This window comes from Quercus lobata, chromosome 5, assembly GCF_001633185.2.
Source record: "Quercus lobata isolate SW786 chromosome 5, ValleyOak3.0 Primary Assembly, whole genome shotgun sequence".
In the NCBI taxonomy this organism is placed as follows: Eukaryota; Viridiplantae; Streptophyta; class Magnoliopsida; order Fagales; family Fagaceae; genus Quercus; species Quercus lobata.
Window position 1 is genome coordinate 54702081 of NC_044908.1, and position 24562 is coordinate 54726642.

At 38.2% G+C, this 24562-nt stretch overlaps 1 protein-coding gene and 1 long non-coding RNA gene across 4 annotated transcripts; one reads left to right on the forward strand and one right to left on the reverse strand.

The window, feature by feature from the left end:
• Window positions 1-1842: 1842 nt before the first annotated feature.
• LOC115989460 lies at window positions 1843-4951 on the forward strand. 3 transcript variants are annotated; one of them, XR_004091939.1, is made up of 5 exons: window positions 1843-1958; window positions 3033-3082; window positions 3179-3626; window positions 3781-3861; window positions 4675-4951. It is a non-coding gene; the product is annotated as an uncharacterized LOC115989460 (long non-coding RNA). The 3 variants fall into 3 exon arrangements; XR_004091940.1 differs by having other exon boundaries at window positions 1843-2189; window positions 3179-3861; XR_004091938.1 differs by having other exon boundaries at window positions 3179-3861.
• An 18034-nt stretch (window positions 4952-22985) lies between these two features.
• Window positions 22986-23816, reverse strand: LOC115990702 (probable protein phosphatase 2C 55). Its single transcript, XM_031114505.1, has one exon. The coding sequence runs from the start codon at window positions 23814-23816 to the stop codon at window positions 22986-22988; it is 831 nt and encodes a 276-aa protein (XP_030970365.1).
• Window positions 23817-24562: the final 746 nt, after the last annotated feature.

Genomic DNA, 24562 nt, shown 5'->3' on the forward strand with positions numbered 1-24562 from the left:
AGCTGCATTACCTGCATCAAAACCAAGCTTGGCTCAATAGACAAATAACATAATATATTACACATTGACTGAAGGAACTTTCAAAATAGGCCAACTAACACAATAGAGTTTGGTCAGTATAAGTAAAGCAGCAAATAGTTTTAAGTTCCTACCAAGTGAGCAAAAACAACCTTACCATGTGGCTGAGGACCATTCTAAGCAGTAGGAAGTAAAAAGAAATAAACAAACTAAAAATTAATGGTCTTTTTGTAAAAGAATCAAGATGCAAACAAACACCAAAGTTGACATTCATTAGGTTTTAGTGTGTGAACTGTACAAACCTTACCATAACTAACAAATAAAATTCATAGATTAAAAATCAAGATTAGAATTACCATAACTTGCTTCTCAAAAAAAAAAAAAATAATAATAATAATAATTACCATAAGTTACAGTGGTGTACCTATTTCCATTTTTGACATTCATCAAGTCTTTTCCATTTATATCCTTTGGGTTTTTTAATAAGATTTAAGCTTTCCCACTTTCCTCTCATTCACCAAAGGCTGTTGAACCACTAAGCTATCCTTAGCAATGGGTTTGAAATTATGACCATGATACCCAGGAGTCTTCCCATACATATATATATATATATATATATATTAAAAAGACAGTTTTATATATGATCCCAATTAAGCACTTTAAGATACATGATGCACAAATTATTCTTGATAGTTAAAAACCAATCAAATTAGACCCAAATTCACAAACTCTAATCTCAATGCACAAACATACAGTGAAATAAATCAATAAAAAATCAAACCCACTTCTCAATATCCCTTAAACTTTCAAATTGATAATCTCAGATACCATTGTGATTCAATTAATCTCCTTTCTACTATATAAACCTATCTCACCATCAATATCAATCCCAATATCTAACATATAAATCATAAAAAATTCAAACCCATAGCTCAATTTCCACTAAAATTTCAAATACACAATCTCAAAGAATCAGAATTTAAAATTCCTAATGAATTTCGAATTTATATCTAGAATTAAAAGGCTCATAGATCAATGCCTACAGAGAAACTATACACTAAAATCAAGTTTCTAAGTGGTAGCCACATGAACCCAGATAAGAATTCACAAAATTAAATCCAAAAAAAAAAAAAAAAAAAAACCTAACAATACCCAACAACAGTATTAGCAAAAGAATTGAATAGAAAATCAAAATATTACTTACGCAACAATAGTAATTTAGTCTAGGAATCAACAAAAAGAAGCAAAGCCAATGAACATTAAAAAACAAATATTTAGAAAGAGAAAGAGAGAGGGAAAGATTAGATACATGATATTAAGAGCATCTCACCTGCGTAACTGGGCCTGCGACATTGGAGATTTTGCGATGGCTATGATGGGTAACGGCTTAGCCATGGGTGGAAGAGTTGGCTATGGTGGACTATCAAGGTTATAGAGAGAGTGGCTTAGAAAGGCAAAGAGAACAGTTGGTTTCAGACTTTTAGGGTTTTGATAATTGAGAGAGGCAGAGGCAAAGGCAAAGAGGCTTATCCGGAAAACCTGACAGAAGTATACAGAGAGAGTGAGACTGAGAGAACAGGGATGCTCTGCGTTTAAGCCAAAGAGAAACGAATGAGGGGCAGCGTGAAGACTGGAGAGAGATAAGTATTAGGTTTCAAAAAAAAAAAAAAAAGGGAGATAAGTTTTTAATTTAATTTTTAATTTTTTAAATATTGTGTTGTGCTGATATGGAAAATTGTGGTGCTAGCAAAGACTTTGGTTATATATATATATATATATATATAGATTACCAATTATTGGTCAAGAAGTGAACAGATAAAGAGAAACACTCAAACACAGGAAAAACACAGACATCTCTTTTTTTCTCTCTTGCCGTCTCATGTTCTCTCTCTCTCTACTTCTTTGCTACATTCTTTCAAGTGAAGGCGAGAGTAGGATAGGTTTTCTCTTCATCTCTTTTCCCTGAATTTATCGTCAAGATTTGGGCCTATTTGATTGGTTTTTTTTTTTCCTCTAGGAATTTTTAGCACTAGCATTAGGAATGTTGTGAAATCTGAACTGAAATTTAGTAATATGCGGATTCAGGTTTTGGAGAAGGCACTGGGTTTTTTTGGTTAAATTGAGTTTAACTCATTGAATGTATGAATTGATTGGTGAATTTTCAGACTCAGGTTTGTTTTTTAAGTAACTAATTTTGTTGGTTAAGTTGAACTTAGCTTGTCGGACCATGTGAACTGATTCGTGAGTTTTTGGATATAGGTTTTGGGGAAGTAACTAATTTTGTTGGTTAAATTGAGTTTAGTTTTATTGAGTGTGTGAATTGGTGGGCGAATTATTAGATTTGGGTTTTAGAGAAGTAACTTGTTTTGATGATTAGATTGAGTTTAGTTCATTTGTATTTGCGTTGTGTGTGTTGTTTTGTTGATTCAATGGTTTTTGGTCCACGAACAAGCGGTGCGTGTTGTTTAGTTGCTTGTGAATTTAAACTGATTGAGTATAATTTGCCAGTATTTTGTGATGGTCTAGATTGATGGTTTTAGGGATTTCAGGTTACCATTATGCTAGGACCATATAGGCTGTTGAGACAATTAAATACATTTCATGATTGCTGAGGAAAAATAGGAGAAGTTTTATGCTTTATTTAGTTGTTGCAAAATTAGAGAGAAGAGACAGGAGTTTAAACCTTGGTTATAGTAGGGGGTGAGTTTAGTGGCATTCTTCCCAGCTTCTTTTCCAAAAGCACTACCAGGGTTAAGGTGGTCTAGGGCAGTGTTTTCTTCGAAATTCTAATGAGTTTTAAAGTGATGAAAATTCTTTGAACATTTTGATTTTTGTCTTATTCCTACTTTTCTTATCAACCAAAGGTATTATTGTTCATGGAAACCTAAATTCATTTAAAACAGGGGCTCATGGAATGGTTTATGGTATTTAGAGAATTAGCTATCCATGTTTCTAATTCAGTTGTTACAAAAAATGTTTTTAGATTAATATTGATAGGTGTATGTCATTTACAGGCAGCAAAGCAATGGGATCAATCAGGGTCACGGTGACATTGGAGTGCATGGTGACTACTTATCTCTTTTCATATAAGCTTTTTATATCGTTTCTATTTCTTTATATGTTTCACTGCCCTAACTCAGATGCCCTAATTCATGTGAAGATTCCCGGATGAGTCCAAATGATCTGCGTTTGAAACTGATAAACAAAAGAAAGATGAAGCGAATTCCAAGGGTTTTTGAAGAGAGAAGGAAGATGGACCAAAAGTCAAATTGTCAAAAACTATTCAGCCTTCAAGGCATAACATGCAGCAGCAAAGGTCTGAATTAAAAGGACGTACTTTCTTGTGGCGAACGCCAGCCACAGAAAGACCTAGATCCCCAAATAGAAATTTGAAATCTTCTAGGGGACTCTCACCACAAAGAAATTTCAATGAGCTGCACCAAGTACCATCGCTAAGGGTAGCTAATAATTCAAGAGCTGGATGATTTTTAAGCAATGATGGTGCTTCTAGGCCAACAGGACCTTTAATTGTCAAAGGTCCTTATACTTCAGACCTAGTCATGTAGCTTACACCAATAGGTGGCATTGGGTAGAAAAGTTTTCATTCGGTATGATTTTTCCCCCCTGCTACCCTGTGTTAGCTTAATTTAAGAGGATTTGGTTTGTATTTGTGAGGTTATCTAGATTAACGGTTGTGTATAATTGGCATTGGTCATCTAATGTTATGTATTCATCATGCTCTGTTGAATGGAATTTTAAAAGGTGGAAGAATCTCACACTGTCACTAGCTTGTTGCAATTGCTTGGTTTGGGGAAATATAACATTCTCTTCCGGGCTGAAAAGGTAAGTAACCTGCATCTATCCAATCTTTTGAAAGAAAATTTCCTGAGGATAAGTTTTTCTGTGGTGAATGTTTGACCTTCCCATATTTTGAATGGAAAGTATAAGCCAGTGATGTGATTTCTGAGAGAGCAAGATAGATCTGTTGTGATGGTTTAGTATGTAGTCTGTATAGAGTGGTGACTGGGAAATGCATAAACAAAAATCATTTAATACTTGGTTCATCTAATCATAGTTGAAGTAGATGGTTGATAAAGACCTCAGAGATATAGGGATACCAATGGTATTGTGCTTTCACTCTCTTAAAATTTGACAACTGTTTAATTTTGTTTTGCTGTGAAAAAGTCACTTTATTGTTACCTTTCAATAGTATCAAAGCATCAAATAAGATACAGGATTGAACCTCCCCTATGTGTTGCTTATTTATGTTATTATGATTTTCTTATTCTACCTTGAGGGTTTGTTTTGTTTTGTTTTTTTTTTTTCGGGTTCATGTTGGATGTTCACAATTCTTGCAGTCTACTTTGAGCCGGATGATTTGTAGGGAAATAAGTTCAGCTCAGTGTAAATACTGAGTATTGACTGCAGCTAAAAGAAACATTATCATGTAGGGGCTGTTCACAATTCTTTTAGTCTACTGTGAGCCCAATATATTGTATGGAAATAAGTTCAGTTCAGTGTAAATATTGACTGCAGCTAAAAGGCCCCTTTACTGGCCAATCACCTTGAACTGACTTGTGTATCATCTTCATTTCATGTATAGATTTCCAATGGAAAACAATTAATCTGTTCTCACAAAAGTTGTTTGACATGCAGGGACCGAGAAAGAAGATTCTTCTTGCTCTGTGGCCTCGTTCTAGATGAGAACAACCATAGCTGCAAACATTTATTGCCTGCACTTTGGAGAGTATTTGTTACATCTGTAACTTATAGCTTGAGTAAATATTGACAAGCATGGGGAGTATTAAGTATTTTTTAAGTGGAGATATAAGTGTGTTGCTTTTCAAGAACCAGAAATCTGTCTTGGAGAAAAAAATGAAACGGTTTATATATGTAATGGCATATGGAAGATTGTGCTAGTGAAACATCTAACTATTTGTTTAATCAGCATAATTTTTTTCTCATTTTGCATATTGCTTTGGAATGATTCATTTGTGTTTGGATTATCTTTTTATTGAAACTTGGCAAAAGTATAATTGTGCCTTTATGAGTGAGATTAATTCTTTGAAAAAAAATTACCAAGAAAGTAATCATATGTTACTTTAAGAAAAAAAAGGAGTTAAATTAAATATTTCTATTAAAGCATTACCGAAATTGAAAATTCTTACATAAATGAACATTTAAAGTTTTTTTTTTTTTTTTTCTTTTTCTTTTAAGAAGAATTTAAAGTTTTAAGTGAAAGTTATATTTAAAACACACACACACACACACACACACATATATATATATATATATATAAATCAGTAGAACATCATATATGGTTTAGTGAATTGTATATATATTTTTTTAATGAATGGGAGATTGAATTTTTATCTTTCATACAACAATTTATTGAATTTTTTTTTATTATTATTTTTTTAATGAATTGGAGACTAAATTTTTATTTTTTGTGATCACAAATGTATGTGTTGTGTGCATGCATGTACTTGTACTTCAACGTTGAGGCACTCATTCTTTTTAAGTTTTGTAGTTGACAATTAGGTTTGTGACAAGAATTTGAAAATAAATTTGCAAGGCCATTATACTTTGAAAAAATAAAAATAAAAATAAAATGTTCCACTTATTGTTAATCTTATTTCACTAGTTCAAAGTTCAAACACTTGCTAGCAATTGTATTGCACAGTTTGATTGAAAGATAGAGATTTTATTAGGAGTTGGAAATTGATGCATAGTTAAGCACTACAAGAACAGATTTCTTCGACTTACAAACTATTAAATAACATCTAATTTTCCTACTTTGACCCTTTGATGATTCAATGTCAAACTTGTTGAGTAGTCTTACACTCACAACAAGGGTATTCTAGAAATTTTAGAGGGAATCGAGGGTATTTTGGTCATTTTTTAGGTTTCAAGGGTATTTTGGTCATTTTTAGGTTTGAGGTCATTTTGGTCATTTTTTAGGTACTAGGGGTATTTCAGTCATTTTCAAGTTTCTAAGGGTATTTCAAACATTCTCTTGGAATGGTGGCATTATGGTCTTTTTTTTTTTTTGTTCTTTGGTCATTTTTTAGTCTTCATGGTTATTTTGGTCATTTTTTAGGTTTTAGGGTCATTTCGGTCATTTTTAGGTTTCAAGGTCATTTAATCCCTTTTCATATTCTAAGGGTATTATTTTTTATCATTGTTTGCACCCACAATCATTTTTTAGGTTCTAAGGATATTTCGGTAATTGTTGGGGATTTTGGTGGTATTTTGGTTATTTTCAAGTTTTATGAGATATTTTGGTCATTTTATAAGTTTCAAGGGTATTTTGAAAATCTTTAGGTTTTAGGGTCATTTCGGTCATTTTAAAGGTTTTATGGGTATTTTGGTCATTTTTTAGGCTCTAAGTGCATTGCGATAATTTTTTAGGTTCTAAGGATATTTCAGTCATTGTTTAGGTTAGGTTTCAAGGTCATTAAAGTCATTTTTTTTTTTTTAAATTCTAAGGGTATTTCAAACATTTTTTAGATTTTAGGGTCATTTTGGTCATTTTTAGGTTTAAAGGGTATTTTAGTCATTTTTTAAGTTTTAAGGGTGTACGGCACTGAGGTTCCCGAACCCAATTGGGCCTTGGATTCAGGCCCAGCAGCGCGGCCCACACTCTCAATCCCTTTTACTCTACCCTCACAAACTACAGGTCCAAGTCTCATCACCTAACCATTGCTCGGCGTGAAATGCCCGAATAATAAAGAAAGACTAAAATCCGAACACGTCATAGCATGCTCGGCAGTTTCCAAGAAACATCACTACCGAGCATGAATCTTGAGTTGGAACCAAGTTCCAAGGCCACACTCGCCACACTCCACTTTCACCTAAACATCCACTTATGACAGATGATATTGGATCTTCAATTGCACTAACTATAGCAGTAATCATGATCTCTTCACTAATTTAGAGCTATAAATATGAGAAGTTAGGGAAGGAAAATGGGGGTTGAGAGGTTCACAAAATAAGATAGAGAGTAGAGCAAAACAGCGATTCAGAAAGAGAAAGGGTAAACTACGTTGAGTCTCTATGCCGAGAACAACTCAAAGTAGGAAATCCTAAGCCCACCTTATAAGTAAGTTGTGAGCCTAAGTGAGGTCAAGCCCAATAGCCTCATTTCCGGTGCACACAATTGGCGCCCACTGTGGGGCTATCCTATGAAGTTGTGGTTCGACTGAGACTCAAGCACGGGAAATGTTCGAAGGGCGTTAAGGAGGCCAAGTCGAAAGCGGATCGGTAGGATTTTCTCTAGACTTCATATTGCAGGAAAGAAGGCAGAAAAGGCGTGAGGATAGGGAGCGTGGGCATGGAGAAGAAGAATCTAGCCTGGGGGAGGGGTCAGACCAGACTCACCGAACAATGTTGGGTGCCTCGGGGCACGAGCAACGTGATGAGAGAGACCAAGAGCTGGAGCAGTTGCGCAGACTGGTAAGGGATTTGGAATTGGAGGCAAGGGGTTGGCGCCAGAGAAGGGATCGAGACAACCAAGAAAGAAGGGATGATAGTATGGGAAATCGAGGCGAGGAAAGGTCTAGCCACTCCGGTTCCCGACGATTCCGAGATCGTTCACTTTCTTGAGAATCACATCGACATAGGAACCGCTCGCACTCCTGCGAGACGTGTCAGTGCCAGAACCGTTCACGTTCACGCGAATATGAAGACCGTGGTTCGGGTTCCCCGGAGGAACGACAGCCCTACAATGCTGCCATGGACACAATGAGCCGGGCCTTACGAAGAGCTGCTCAGTCGTCGTTCTCAAACGAAATTGAACAGTCCCCTATGCCAAGCCGATTTACACGGCCACCATTTAACTCCTACGATGGGAAAACAGACCTAGTGGCTGAACAAATCGTTCTTCAGGTGGCCGAACAAGATGGGAGGCGACCCGTCTCGGAGGAATAAAAAATTATACTGCACATACCACAAAGATAAAAGGCACACCACCGAGCAGTGCCGGGTATTAAAAGATCATTTGGGGTAACTAGTGAAGGTAGGATATTTGAAAGAGTTCGTAGTGGATTCCGGTAACCGGGATGCCAGCCATGGTGCTCAGCAGAAAGGGAATCCCCTTCCGCCGCCATTGGGAGTGATTGAGGTCATCCATACTGCCTCGGGGGGTGTGGCCATAACCAGAAGAGGAGTATTAACAGTGACGCCCAAAGAAACCTGCACAGAGAGACAATCACTCGAAAAGAGGATGAAAGTTGGCAGGTTGGCAATTTCTTTTGACGATGAAGATCTGGAGGGAACGATTCAACCCCACGATGATGCGTTAGTAGTAACAGCGCGGATAAGCGGCTTCTTAGTGAAAAGGGTGATGATAGACCAAGGAATCGGAGCCGATGTAATGTACCCAGATCTGTTCAAGGGGCACGAATTAAAAAATCAGGACTTGATGAAGTATGATATGTTGTTGGTCTCGTTTGATGGAAGAGTGGTGATCCCCGAGGGTCAAATTTCTCTTTCGGTGAATATGGAGGGCAAGGAATTGATGGTGACCTTCATAGTAGTCAGATCATTCTTCCCATACACGACAATCTTGGGAAGGCCGTGGATTTACGCAATGAAAGCTGTTCCGTCCACCCTACATGTAAAAGTTAAATTTTCTATCGAGCATGGAGTTGCCGTGGTACGAGGAAACCAGTAAGTGGCTAGGCAGTGCCTGGTCGCCACGGTCAGGTGGAAAGGCGAGTAGGTTGAACAGAAGGAAACCACTAAAATAGCATCTTCATAGCAATTACAGAAGCTCCGAGAAGAAGTAGGGGCAAGTTGTGCCGAGGAGCTTTTGAAGGTCAAAATTTTTCCAAACACTGAAAGGTATTTTCAAATAGGGACGAGCATGAAAGATCGGGATAAGGTAGAAATATTGTTATTCCTATTGCAGAATGTGGATGTCTTTGCATGGAGTCCGTATGAAGTGCCTGGAGTAAACCCCGAGTTCATTATCCATAAGCTCAACGTGGACCCGTCATTCCCCCTGAAGAAGCAAAAGCCGAGAAGAGCATCGAAAGAGCATGTTGACGCAGTCAAGTTGAAAGTCCAGAGGCTGAAGGAAGCTGGGGTGATAAGAGAAATATTCTTCCCGGAATGGTTAGCAAATACAGTGGTAGTGAAGAAAAAGAATGGCAAGTGGAGGGTTTGTGTGGACTTCACAAACTTAAACCGGGCATGCCCGAAAGACCTGTTCCCAATGCCAAAGATTGATCAATTGGTAGATGCTACATACGGACACCCGAGGATGAGCTTCTTGGACGTCTTTCAGGGGTATCATCAGATTGCCCTAACACCCGAGGACCAAGAAAAGACAGCATTCATTTCCCCATATACAAATTATCACTATAACGTAATGCCATTTGGGTTGAAGAACGCCGGAGCCACGTACCAACGGATGATGACAAGGATGTTCTGAGAAAAAATTGGGTGCACGGTAGAAGTATACATCGATGATATGGTAGTGAAGAGTAAACAGGAAGCACGGCATGTAGAAGATCTTCGGGGAGTGTTTGAGGTGCTCCGGTAACATAAGCTGCGCCTAAATGCTGAGAAGTGCACTTTCGGTGTGGGGGCTGGTAAGTTCTTGGGGTATCTGATCACTAATCGGGGGATAGAGGCCAAACTCGACCAGATCGAAGCCGTGAATCGCCTCAGGCTGCCGAGCAGTCCCAAAGAAGTGCAAGTATTAACCGGGATGTTAGCCGCACTTAATTGGTTCATTTCCAAATTTGCTGATCGCTACAGACTGTTTTATCAGCTTCTGATACAAGCGCCCATGTTAACGACCCCAGATTCCAGAGAATATTTATTCATGTACCTCTCAGTGTCCGATCACACCGTAAGCGCTCTGCTGAGGGAACGAGGAATACAACAACCGGTGTATTACATAAGCAAAACCTTGGTAGATGCCGAGACGAGATATCTACCTTTGGAGAAGTTAGTGTTGGCCCTAGTGCACGGCACAAGGAAGCTGCCGCATTACTTTCAGGCTCATATTGTGTTCGTCCTAACCGAGTATCCCTTACAGTTGTTGTTAAAAAGGTTAGACTTCACTGGCCGAATAGCTAAGTGGGGGACTCGGCTAGGTTCCTTCGACATAAGGTACAGGCTGCGAAGCTCAGTGAAGGGGCAGGTCCTTGCTGATTTCATTGCAGGGTTCTCTCCTAAGAATGATGGGAAGATAATCTGTAATGTAGAGAGTCGCCCGTGGAATGTGTTTGTGGACGGCGCTTCGAGTGCTATAGGGGCCGGAGTCGGAATTGTCATAATCACTCCGGAGGGTATACGACTAGAGCATTCCTTCAGATTAGGGTTCAAAGCCTCTAATAACGAGGCTGAGTACGAGGCCTTTCTTGCCAGATTTAGGACCGTTTTATGCCTGGGCGCACGGGATGTGGAGATTTATTCGGATTCTCGGCTGGTTGTGTATCAGATCTAGGGAAGCTTTGAAGCTCGGGATTCTCGGATGAAAGCCTATCTGAGCACAGCAAAGCAAATCATTAGCAAGTTTGGAATAGTGAAGGTGGCCCAGGTTGGCTGGGCACAAAACAGGCACACTAACTCACTAGCCACGTTGGCCTCGTCAGTGACTGAGGAGCTTCCTCGGCTTATCAAAGTAGAACTTATAAGGGAGCCAAGTATCAATATGGAAGATAATTGTATCTCGACCGGGGTCAACGTCACCGTGATTTCAACACCTAGGCCATGTTGGATGGACCCGATCATTGACTTTTTGACCGAGGATAGAGTTTCGGACGATGAAAAGGAGGCTAAAAATATTCGTCGGGTGGCTTCCCGGTATTGGTTGTCAGCAAATCGCAAATTGTACCGGAGGTCTTTTGGAGGTTCGTACCTTTTATGCTTATATCCTGAGAAAGTAAATGAGCTTCTGTCCAAGCTGCATGATGGGGTGTGTGGTAGTCAGGTTGGGGGGCGCTCGTTAGCACACAGAGCAATGACTCAAGGATTTTGGTGGCCGCAAATGCAGAAAGATGCAGTGGAATATGCGCGGAAATGTGAACAATGCCAAAAACACGCTCCTCTAATCCACTAGCCAGTAGGTCATTTAAACCCCGTCAATAGTCCATGGCCGTTTGCACAATGGGGGCTAGACATCTTCGGCCCATTTCCTCGAGCAATAGGGAACCGCCGATTTGTGTTGGTGGCGGTTGATTATTTCATGAAATGGGCGGAAGCTGAGGCCCTGGCAAATATCCGGGATGTAGACGTGAAGAAGTTTGTATGGAAGAACATAGTCACGAGATTCAGGGTGTTGGACTCATTGATATCAGACAATGGGCTACAGTTTGACAGCAAAGCTTTCCGAACCTTTTGCTGCGATCTCGGCATCAAGAACAGGTATTCTGCTCTTGCGTATCCCTAAAGCAACAGCTAAGCTGGGGCAATTAACAAGACCATTTTGAACGGGTTGAAGAGAAGGTTGGATGGGGCAAAGGGAAGATGGGCCGAGGAACTACCTAACGTTTTGTGGGCTTACCATACAACCCCCAGAAGGTCCACAGGGGAGACTCCGTTCTCCTTGACGTATGGAGCAGAAGCCGTGATACCGACTGAAGTAAACTTGTGCAGTGCATGGATCGTAGGATTTGACCCCGTCCAGAACGATGGTTTAATGCTGGAGCACTTGGATTGGTTGGAAGAGTGCCAGGAAGTAGTAACAGTACAACTCGCAGAATACCAGCAGAGCCTTGCCCAACGATACAATCGAGATGTAAAAGCTAGGGAATTCAGTGCCGGAGACTTGGTGCTGAGAAAAGTTGTGGGAAACATGCGGGACGTAGGTGCAGGGAAATTAGCTCAAATGTGGGAGGGACTGTACAAAGTTACTGCCATTACAGGTGCGTGAGCGTACTATTTAGAAGACCTTGACGAGAGGCCACTCCCTCGGCCATGGAATGTCCACAACCTAAAGAAGTTTTACCAGTGACCATTCGTGCACAGAAACGTAAGTCTAAATCTTGTACACCACTCTAGTCAATATAATGATGAAGTTCCTTGTTACAGTTATATTCAATTTCATTATTGCACATTAAGTATAAATTAATTGCATATTTAGTATTAATGGATTACGTTAAGGACAGAAACCTCATTCTCGGTTCGATCAATATCACCGAATAGGTGGAAACCTTATTCTTATAAAGAAAATTCTAAGGACAGAAACCTCTTTCTCGGTTCGATCAAAATCACCGAGTAGGTGGAAACCTTATTCTTATAAAAAATTCTAAGGACAGAAACCTCATTCCCGGTTCAATCAAAATCGCCGAGCAGGTGGAAACCTTATTCTTATAAAGAAAATTCTAAGGACAGAAACCTCATTCTCGGTTCGATCAAAATAACCGAGCAGGTGGAAACCTTATTCTTATAAAAAAATCCTAAGGATAGAGATCGACCTTACACTCGGTTCGATCAAAATCGCTGAGCAGGTTGAAACTTTATGCCAAAACATGAGGCATCTTGTCGTTCATCTTCTCAAGAAAGCAAATATGTGTTGTGTAAAACACACAATATATGGGGGCTTGATTTATCCCACCGTGCAAATCATCCCCGACCATACATGCAAGAAGATAAGTGGCAACAACAAAAAGGAGGGGAAGAAAACAACACAGAACAAAGTAATAACCAAGCATTCATGGGCATGATCAAAGCAAAGACATGACGAATAAATCATCATCTAAATAAAGTTAACAGAAAAATAGAATCAATGTTTCGTCACCAAACCTGGCAACTGCATACGGGTCATCCTCGGGAAATAAATAAATTGTTCAATCACCATAGCTCGGTGACATAGGCAAATTTACTGAAAAAGAAATAAGTATTAAAAGGCAATAAAAAGAAATAAAAGCATTGAAGAGTCGATTAGGCAATTAAGTTGATGGAACGGAGGGTTCGATCTAATCTGCTGCGTCGGTCTGCTATTGGTTGGCCACGGGAGAATGCAAGTCCCCACCGGGCTGATCTTGGGCACTTGGGATGTTGGTGGCTTCTGTCTCATCTGGCTCTGCATATGCATCAATCTGTTCCACCAGTTCCCTCATGCTTGCTGTTTCCTCCTCATCAATGGGCACCGGGGGGTTTTGCACGGCAGCGGTTGAGCTCGGGAAGGGAATCTGATCGGGATCTCTCAGAGGGGAATCCTCAGGGACTCCCAAAATCTGTAGAGCAGCAAACCACCCTGCCTCAAAACCCAACCTTCGAGCCTGATTCACAATTGGCTCCGCGGAATTCTCGGCATCAGCAAACCCTTCATTGTACCATTTCTCCTCGCAATCCTCCAAAGCTGCTCTCAGGTCAGCAAGTTCCTCGGCTTGAGCCATGTTCAAATTGATTGCCTCGGCTAGCTTAACATTCGTCTCATTATGCTTAGCCAAGAGTTTCGCGGACCTTTTCTCCGTCATTGCTCTATTCTTCTCCGCAGTAGCAGCTTTTTTCTCGACAGTGTCAGCTGTCTTTATTTTCTCCTTAGCTGTTTTAACAGCCGTCTCCCGTGCCTCCCTCTCCCGGTCAGCCTCCTTGGCAAGTTCCTTTGTGCGACCATCCAAGATATGGGCCAGTTGAGCAGCCTAACAAAGCAATAAAAATTAGTATGGCAACAAAACGAAAGGTAAATGAAAGATAATAAATGTGTAAAGGACAGTAAAGAATTAGTAAGTAAAGGGTTACTGCAATAGTATGTCACTGTAGCCTTCGCCCTATGGACTCCTCCGACCCTTCTTCGAAGGCGTGCACATCATCAGGTAGAAGGAGGCCCTTTGCCAAAGTTTGGGCAATACAGCCCCCTTCACATTTCTCCCATATCCGCACACAAGTGGTTGCAGGAAGTAGCTTGCCGTCCAATAGAAATTTAGGCTTCCACGCCTGCGCGGCTTAAGAGGAGGATGCTACGCTCGGCCCGACTTGGGTTTGCGGCTCCTGGATGACAATGCCTCCGGTTGGTCGGGGAGGAGTCTGGGCTGCTGCATCTCCCGGGCTCGGTGTCTGAAAGATCAGTTATGTCAACTACAAATTGCTTAGCTTCCTCTACGGGAGCCTCGGGTTCAACAGGTTCCTCGGGCTGTGCGGGTTCTTCTTAAATGAGAACTTCTTCTTGGACTGGCTTGTGAGCGAGCTCTCGGAGACGTCGGGACACACACTCCATTGACTCATCCCTCAATGGTGTAAGCTCGTCCGAGCAAGTGTATCGCCTACCCAGTTCCCTAGCTTCACCAACTATAAACCTTAGCAGAAGGAAGTTCGCATGTCGAACATCTATGTATGATAGAAGGGGTCTATCAACCAAGAGCGCCTGTTTAAAAGATTGCCAGGTGGAGTAAACCGGTTCGACTCCAAGGATTAGATGTGATGCCCAGAGCTGCCCGTCCCAATGCACGTATATCTCGGACCGAAGAATGAAATTCAGGTCCCTGACGTGAACTGTCCTGACGTCCAGGACAAACACTTTATCTCTGAAAAGAAAATATATATTTATACATTCATACAAGAAAACGAGATACAATGTTAGTGACCAAATAGATAAAACTACCACAAGTAGAAAAACGGTTAAGTGAGAAATTGGTACGAACCCACTTCACGTCGTGAGAGGGGGTAAGGGATTTCTCTAGCAAACCAATTGCCGTGCACCCAGACGAACTCCTTAGCTGAATTTCTATTTGAATCAGGTAGACATGATATTAGCCGTACCCGTGTATCTCTAGTTTTTAAGTAATAATTTGTATTTTTGTTCCCACAAAGACTGTACATGTGATTTATATCATAGTGGTCCAGTTTCAAATCAAATGTGTGGTTCAACCTACTGACACAACTAACTACCCGGTAAAAATTGGGTGGGAGTTGGTTGGGGCACAGCCCATAATACCTAAATGTGTTGACTAAAAGAGGGTCTACGGGAAACCTGACCTCGCCCTCTAGAATTGCCATAAGGGGGAAGAAAGTAGTATCGTGCCCTCTGTGGAGAGAAATTTCGCTCTCATGGCAGTATGCCACTTCCACATTATTGGGGATCTCAAACTTTTGCCTAAAGGTGGCTAAAGATGCGGGGGTATCTAGAAGAAAAGCGAAACCCATTTCAAAGCCTAATACTGTAGGAAGAAACTCGAAGAAAGAAACTGAAGTAAAAGGAAGGGGTAGAAAACTTACTTTGGGCTCTAAGGAAGGAAAGGTCTCTGGATTGGTGAGTAAGCACTCAAATGAATGCTCGGCAGAGAGTAAGCTCAGGAAGAGGAGAGTAAAAAGTGAAAGAAAATTTTGAGAAGAACTATTTATAGAGGCTAAAGAGGACAGAGAGACGTTTAATCAGCAATAAATAGGCACGATTAAAGTAAAACTCTATGAATGCCAATGGTAACCGACACGCGTGTCACCTCGGTTCATAAACCATCAGGTAATAATGACAACTGAACCTGGCGCTCCGGAATAGCATGTCTTTTGAGAGAGCATTAATGGGACGCCGTAATCGCCCAAGTTTCTACTTGTTCATCTCCCAAAACGAGAATGCCTTTTGGGTTCCTTGATTCTTTCCGGTAGCCGAGCATGAATCAAAGGGGGGTTAATGTAATGCACCGAGGTTCCCGAACCCAATTGGGCCTTGGATTTAGGCCTAGCAGTGCGGCCCACACTCTCAATCCCTTTTACTCTACCCTCACAAACTACAGATCCAAGTCTCATCACCTAACCATTGCTCAGCGTGAAATGCCCAAATAATAAAGAAAGACTGAAATCCAAACACGCCATAGCATGCTTGGCAGTTTCCAGGAAACATCACTACCGAGCATATTCACTTGAGTTGGAACCAAGTTCCAAGGCCACACTCGCCACACTCCACTCTCACCTAAACATCCACTTACGACAGATGATATTGGACCTTCAATTGCACTATCTATGGCAGTAATCATGATCTCTTCACTAATTTAGAGCTATAAATATGAGAAGTTGGGGAAGGAAAATGGGGGTTGAGAGGTCCACAAAAAAAGATAGAGAGTAGAGCAAAACAACAATTTAGAAAGAGAGAGGGTAAACTACATTGAGTCTCTGTGCCGAGAACAACCCAAAGTAGGAAATCCTAAGCCCACCTTATAAGTAAGTTGTGAGCCCAAGTGAGGTCAAGCCTAACAGCCTCATTTCCGGTGCGCACAAAGGGTATCTTAGTAATTTTTGAGAGTTTTGGGGGGTATTTGGTCATTTTTTAGTTTTAGGGGGCATTTTGGTAATTTTATTATATTTAAGGGTATTTCGGCAATTTAAGAGGTTTTTGGGGTATTTTTGTTATATATATTCGTCGATTATTAGGTAAGTCGATGGGGTTGGGTTGGGTTGGGTTGGCTACGACCATATATAATGTTGGTACTACTTAATGTGAAACGGAACCATTAAATGTGAGGAAAAAAAAAGGCTCTGCTGACTTAAATGAGGCTAACACTTTTCACTATGGTCAAAATAATAAACTATCAAGAACAAAATTATTTGTTTAAAATTTTTAAAAGGGTTAGGTTGTTCTTTTTCGGTAAAATTGGTTAATTGTTCTTAATTGTTTTTAACTTTACTATAAGTAATTTTTGTTGTTGGGCTAATTTTTTTGGGATGTCTATTTTGTTTTAGATTTTAGATCTAAAATTTTTTAATAGTTTTTTAAAACGAGGAAAATGCTAGAGCTACAATTTTTTTTTTTTTTTTTTTAAATTGCTATTGTGATAAACAATTATTAGTAAGTAAGAAAGTGACTTTAGTGGTGGGCCCAAAAGTAAAATTATAGTAAGATGTGATATTGGTATTGTCCAATGTGACAATTGAACTATCAAATGTGAGAAACAAAGGGTATCATTGTCTGTGACAAAAGTACGGTCTGAAGTGATGTTGGTACTACCCAATGTAATAACAAAACTGTCAAATGTGAGAAAAAATAGTGTACCACTAAATGTGATAAAAATACAGTCAGATGTGATATTGATACTGTCTAATGTGACGATGGAACCATCAAATGTGAGAAAAAAAATAAAGGAACCACCGAATGTGACAAAAGTAAAGTCACATATGATGTTGGTACTGCACAATGTGAGGATGGAACCATCAAATGTGAGAAAAAAAAATAAAGGAACCACTAAATGTGACAAAAGTGCTGTCAAATGTGATGTTAGTACTGCTGAATGTGACAATGGAACCATCAAATGTGACAAAAGAACAATCACATATGATGTTGAAACTATATAATGTGAGAATGAAACCGTCAAATGTGAGAAAAAAAATAAATGAACCACCGAAATGAAAGTACAGTCACATGTGATGTTGGAACTACATAATGTGAGAATGGAACCATCAAATATGAGAAAAAAAAAAGGGAATCACTAAATGTGAAAAAAGTACTGTTAAATGTGATGTTGGTACTGCTGAATGTGATAATGGGACCATTAAATGTGAGAAAAAAAATAAGGGAACCACAAAATGTGACAAAAGAACAGTCACATATGATGTTGGAACTGCGCAATGTGAAAATGGAATTATCAAATGTGATGTTTGGATAATTTGGTATAGCTGGTTGTCTACTAGTGGATACCTTATTCAAAAATGAGGGGAGGTATGGTAGAATTACCCTAAAAAATAATAATAATACTAATTACCTCCCACTTTACAAAAACAAAAACAATAAAAAAAAACTTAGTTACATTATTTTAGATTTTGTATTGTAAGTTTCTTAATTAAATTCAATGATGTGATTGCATTGACTAATGCAATAGAGATTATGTTATCATTCCCCAAGGATAATTAGATTCAAACATGTGCTTCATTAGTTAATGCAGTCATATGATAGAATTCAATTGAAAAATCTAAAATAAACACTTAAGGAATTACGCTTATCTTTGCCAAAAAGAAAAAAGAAAGACAAAGAGATATGGAAATCCAATTTGCTGCATCCAGAAATTATACATTTTGAGTAGTAAAAGCCAACAAGCATGGACACACTAAAATATCTGTTCCGTGTCCAACATATTTCCATATTAGACATGCTGAAGATACTCTAGATGCATGTCCTTAGTATATTAAGAGAGAAAAAAAATTTATTTGATTTCAGATATAATTTCGAAGATTTTGATAGATGTTATTTATTTAGATATGATTTCAAAGATTTTGATAGATGTTATTTATTTAGAAAACTTGAAATAAATAGATGGTATTGTGCCCTAATTTTTAAGAATTATGGCATCGTTATGTCTATTATATGAGTCTGACTCCCCTCCCATTTTCTCCCATTTTAATATAGATAAGCAACACTTGGCTTAGAGCACTCACAGCAAAAGCTATTTTTAGCACCACAAACTACAAATATTAAGCTGCAACAGTGGAGCAATATCTAAAAATTTTAGCTGTTGAGCTACAGTGCACATCCATCTATAGATGTGCACTGTAGCTCAAAGGTAAACCCAAATAATATTTTTCATTCTCCTTTTGCATTAAAATATTGTTTTAATTCACCCAACACGTTTTACTCTTATCTTTCTTCATTGAGCTTTAGACACCTCTCTCTTCTCATTCTCCCTCATTGAGCTTCTCTAGCTTCTCTCTCTCGTGCCTCTCTGAGTAACTCGCGTCGTGTCACTGGATGGATCATGGCACTAGGTAGATCGCCGTGCCGCTGGGTAGATCACCGCCATGCCTCTAGGTAGATCGCCGTCGTGCCTCCCCTCTTTGGGTGGATTGTGGTCGTGGGTTGCTAGATTTTGTGGTGGGTTCGGGTGTGGATGAGTTTGCAGTTGGCTTGTGTGGTGGGTTCGGGTGTGCCGATTGGTGAAGAACATGGGTTTTGTGGGTTTGTGGTGGTGGATCCTGGCTGGTGGCAGATCGATAATGGGTTTTTCCATGGATTGGTTGTGAGTTGGTGGCTGGGTTGGCTTGAGTGGTGGTGATGGTGGTGGTGCTGTGAGGGGCTGTGGGTTGAAGAGAGGGAAGAGAGGGAGAAGACGGAGATAAAGATGAATAGTGAGAAAAAAATAATAAATAGGTGTTTGTGGATATATATTATTTTATTATGATGTTTATATTATTTTATTGTGTTGAAAGCTAAAATAGATCCACTGTTACAGCATGTGTGTAGGTAAAATAGATAAAGTAACTTTTTGTGGTGCTAAATAGCTAAAATTATTGCTCCACTGTTGTGGATGCTTGGCTTATAAAATAACCAATAGTTAAAAAAAAAAAAAAAAAAAAACCACATACTGATTTCTTTCTAAAGAAATCAGCATCTGTTTATCCAAACCTAGACTTACCCTAATAATCCTCTCTAAAGAAAGACTTACACTGATAATTAAAGAAGTTAAATTCAAATATCTGTTTTTGGCAGGGAGTTGGAGCAGGTTTGTATGGGTAAATTAGGAGCTATGCAATTGGGCAACTAACACTAACAGCATTGGTGGAGATATCATATCAGGCGATTGTAATACTATCTCTAATTGACTATATATGAAATTAATGCAACCAAAAAAACAAAGTCTTTCAATTAGAACCCTAGACAACATAGCCCGAACCTGAATAAAATGTTATGACTTTTGAAATTGTAGTAGCTAGGTAGAGTTCATTCCACATGAACAGTATTAAAAAACGAAGTACAAAGGAGCAGGCCTTAAGTAAGCAATAAAAATCAAAGTTGAGCGAGCTTTTACTCTAATGTATTTTTATTGGGTAATAACTTGCTAGTGTTGCACACAATGACATTTTAATAAACACCACTATTTTATTATTGGCCCCGTTAGATGGGGTATTAGAAGTTTTTGTGGTTAATATTCTCATGTAATATTCTTGTTTTGGTTAGATGGGGTATTTGGAATTTCCTCTTTTGTATATAAAATTTTTTTGTGGTTAATACTCATCTACTCTGGTGTTGTTAGGATTCGTAATTGGGAATTCTTGAAATATATTTATGATTTATTTTTAACTTTATATATATATATATATATATAAACACACTTTTTAATTTTTGAATAGCCCTATAAAGTCAAAAAAAAAAAAAAAAAAAAAACAAACAAACAAACAAACTGATGGCAAAATCAATCCGCACTTCCCATTAAAAAAAAAACCTTCCCATGCTGTTCCACCTAGCACGGATTTTCTAACATATAAGGTGGGGGTGGATTTTGATTTCCAGCTTGAAATAATGTCTTTCAAGTCGATCACAATTTTAGTTCAAATTCACCCATTTGTATGGACATGGGACAAAATTGCCAAATGCCCATTTCGGGCAAACTAATCAGTCATTTGCCCTTCTTCCCAAACTAAATAGGGAAATGCCCCTCTTTTGAAAATCGAGTTTTTAAAAATCGATTTAAGCCCTATAGCGACGTTTTCAAGGACCTATAGTGACGTTTATAAGGACCTATAGTGGCGTTTTGTAACTTGATATCCATAAAATCGAGTTATAGGCAATTCTATTGCCTATAACTCGATTTCATGAATATCAAGTTATAAAACGTCACTATAGGTTCTTAAAACGTCACTATAGGTCCTTAAAAACGTCGCTATAGGTCTCCGGAAATTTTTTTTTTTTTTAACTCGATTTTAAGAAACTCGATTTTCAAAAGAGGGGCATTTCCCTATTTAGTTTGGAAAGAAGGGCAAATGACTGATTACTTTGCCCAAAAAGGGCAAAAGCCCATTTTGTCCTATGGACATGTGTGCAAAATGGTGTGTCATAGGTTTTACTATTTTTCATACACATTCTCTAGTAGTATTTTTAAAAAACTTGTGTTACTTCTCTCCTAATACTCTCATTGTCATCATTTTCCTTTATATTTAATTGTTATCTCCCTAATGTCAAAGCAATCTAATTAGGATTGGTAAAATATCTCTGACCCTCCTTGAGCCTGACCTGCATCGCTAATATCTCGTACGGGTTTTTCTAGCCTCGAAGAAGAGATGGGATAGGAATGGGGAACCCATGATCCAACCTCATTGCCAATTCTTGAAAGAAGAGTCAGTAGGTGCACACCGCACTCACTTCAAAATTTAATAGGAACTAGTTGCTACCTAAGCTCAGTGTCCACGTACTCTCCAACATTAAGGTATGTAACCTGTTAGGACATATATATATATATATATATAAGAATTGTTAGAGACATATGTTATGTAAATTGGTTAATCCTTGCAAATCTGTCTAAGAAACAAGTGAAGAAGTGTTGTTCATTAAAACTCGATAGATATCTCGACAAAATCATATCTATCAAGGTTTAATGTTGAAGCTCGACAACAGCTGTATCAGTCAAGAATTACGAAATTAGAATTTCAAGATTTGATTTCACACATATCTTTGAGTATTTGTGTAGGATTTCTTTTCTCATAACCCTAGACATATATAAGGATTATTTTAAGGGCCATCAGATTTGATGCAACTTGATGCAAAGTGATAATACATACATATTGTGATCAAAGATAATTTTGCCTTAGTTTATCATATTCTCTATAGAAACTATTGCGTCTTTACGCCAAGGGTTTTGTGACCAAGGAGCTTCTTGATCTTCATTGTTGGATGAACTGAAGAACTTTGTAGCCAATATTTTCCTTAAGTTGATGTGTTAGTCACGTGCTAAGATCTGTGCATTATTGGTTAGTCACGTACTGTGAGTCGTGCATTGAAATGAGAGATTGCCGCTACATTACAAGTTCAATTGGGTATTGGGGTAAGGGTTCAATTGTAGGTTGGTATTAGGTACTAGGATTCTTTTTACTTGTAACCGTTTGTTTTGATAATAGTGGATTTTTGAGAGTGGTTTTTTGAGAGTGGTGACCTTAAATTCACTCGATGGGGTTTTGGTTTACTCCATTTGTAAACAAATCACATATGTCAAATTTATTTTTCGCTGCATTTAATTTGGTGATTTGTTTATGCTACCATGCTTATTGAAGGCAATTGAATCTAATTAATTCACTTGCCTAATTAATTGATTAAGTTATCAAATGGGTCAATACATTCCTGGCTTATCATAACTTCTAATTCTGCAAAGGACAATGCTTATCACACTTACTATTGCATATTCATTGTGCACTACCGCGTGGCATAAAATCATGATTTCACAAAAATGATTTCAATTAAAATTTTGAATTTGCTATGTTCAAACACGATTTCATCATTTCACAATTTTAACTAAAATTGTGTTTTCAAAACATGATTTCAAAGAGTGTATAATAAACAAAGTATATAATGATAGTGAGTAACAAGATTTTCCTTTTTGTAAATTATGGAACAAGCAATGAGAATAGTTGTTTCGAGTCTCTACATTAACAAACTCAGAATCTCAAATTAATTTCTTCTTGATGTTTTGGTCTCTCTCTCTCTCAAGTGTTTTCCCCTTTGCCTTCTATTAACATTTTTGTTGTCGTCGGCAAATTTTTTCTTTTAATAATTGTTGTCAAATAAAATCTTAATCTATTAATTAATATTGGAAATGATTTAACAATTTCTTGGTAAAGATACAAAACGATACCGAGCTCTGGCAATATGATCTAGTTCCAAATTTCCATTCATCCCAACCCAAACCAACACTAAAATTTATGTGATTTTACAATATTCTTACATTCATAGAATTGCAGCAATTTTCAGTGTTAGAAAAATACAGAGGCGTACAATGATATAGCAAACTCTAATTCTGAAGGAACAAATATATACCTCAAACAAACGAGTTCAAAAAAGGGCAAAAGACAGTCCAAGTTAGCTAGCCTCCGTTTTATGGATTACGCCTTACAAAGATATCTCATTTAAAACTGTAATGAATAAGAAATATGATTGATAATCAAAAAACACAATAAAAAGCTGAGCTAAGAGCCAAAAGGCTCAGCACTGTTTCAATGCAGAACATTTTCTTTACAAAAAAGAACAGTACTAAAACAAACAGAAGATCTAAATTTTTTTTTTGTTTTTGTTTTTTTGGATGAATAACACACCAAAACTCAATCTATGCAATAACATGGCCAACAATAACCGTAATATCATCTCTCTTTCCTCCGTTGTGCTTCAGTCCAGCCAGCCGAGCAGCTTGTGCAAATGGGCTATCGACATTTTCATCCATGGAATTGAACAATGCCAAGTGTGCAATAGTGGAAGCCAACTTCTGTGTGTTTACACCTGCCAAAGTTCCCTTACTGATAATATCTTCGATTTCTGCAGTGAACATATTGTCTAGAAGCCCACCAGTTCCAAGAACTATAATGTCTCCAGGTAATAAACGTTCCACTGTTGTTACAATAGCTGAACGTGGCTTATCACATGTCATGCTATTTCCCAACTGGTACGGATAGTTAAAACCATGTTGTTGTATCAGCGATTTGTACACACATTTACTGTTCCTGAAAATCATAAACCCACTGTTTCCCACGTTGATAGCACGTAAATAATAATCCCTGAAAGTCACAATACAAGCCGTGGATGAACCCATAGCCTTGGTATTCAAGAAACCTTCCTCCAAAGCTTGTCTTAGGTCCACGATACGATTGAGTGGTGGTTGTTGCCTTTGGACTGCGGTCACAACATTCGACATCAGTTGGTGTGTGTATTTTCCAGCGTCTACGCCATATCTAGCCCAACCACCAACACCGTTAGCCACGCCAATAGTGTTTTTCTCCGCAAAGATAAAGTGAGCGTTGTCGCCTTGAGATTGAGGATTTCCTGGTTTGTCTTTAGGGGTATAGTGTGAACCAAAACTCATCCTCATGTATCCTCTTCCTTGTTCCTGCAGCACAAGAATTAACACCACTTTTCCATCAACACATTCTTTCTTAAAGATCATGTTGGATCCAAATAGAGAAAAAACCTACGAGAAATTTTGGAGTTGTAGAAGAGGTAGAAATTATAGGTAGGGTTTGAGTTAAAATTATATAGACATAAGAATTAGAAGATATTATAAATTGTTGCTCCTCTCTACTAGTTTTAGTCGGAATAAGTGTTCCTGATATTTAGATAATGTTTCTAATATTTAGCCAAAAAATATAAATAGATAATGTTAATGTGTTTTTAATTGGACCGGTTAGATTGAGTTTATTCTTTTATTTATATGAGGTTTTGAGGTTTGTATTTTCACGGACTCTTGTTCTGTTGGGATTCTGAAATCTTCAAATCAATTTAAGATATATATATAAAATAAAAAAATAAAAAATCTCAACCTTTTGTTTTTGTTTTTGTTTTGTTTTTTATTTGGTTTATTTTTTTTTTTGTTTTGTTTTTTTTTTGTTTTGTTTTTACCTCGCAATATAAACTATAAAGTCAAAAACAGAGAAACTCCAATTAAAATGGAGAAAAATTAGCAGTCGGTGGGTCACCGCACTTAAATGGGAATGCTACGGGTCCAATACTCTCCAACGGTCATATTACAAGTTTGTAGTAAAGTGGTGTGACAAAGTGTGTTTTCATAAACTTTTTGTACTACACTCAAATTAATTTCTTTTTTCTTGTGGTCTGTATCCCTGTTTTTCTCTTCCTCGAGTGTTTTCCTCTTTGTTTTTTGATAACGTCTTCTTATTGTTGTCAAATAAGAGT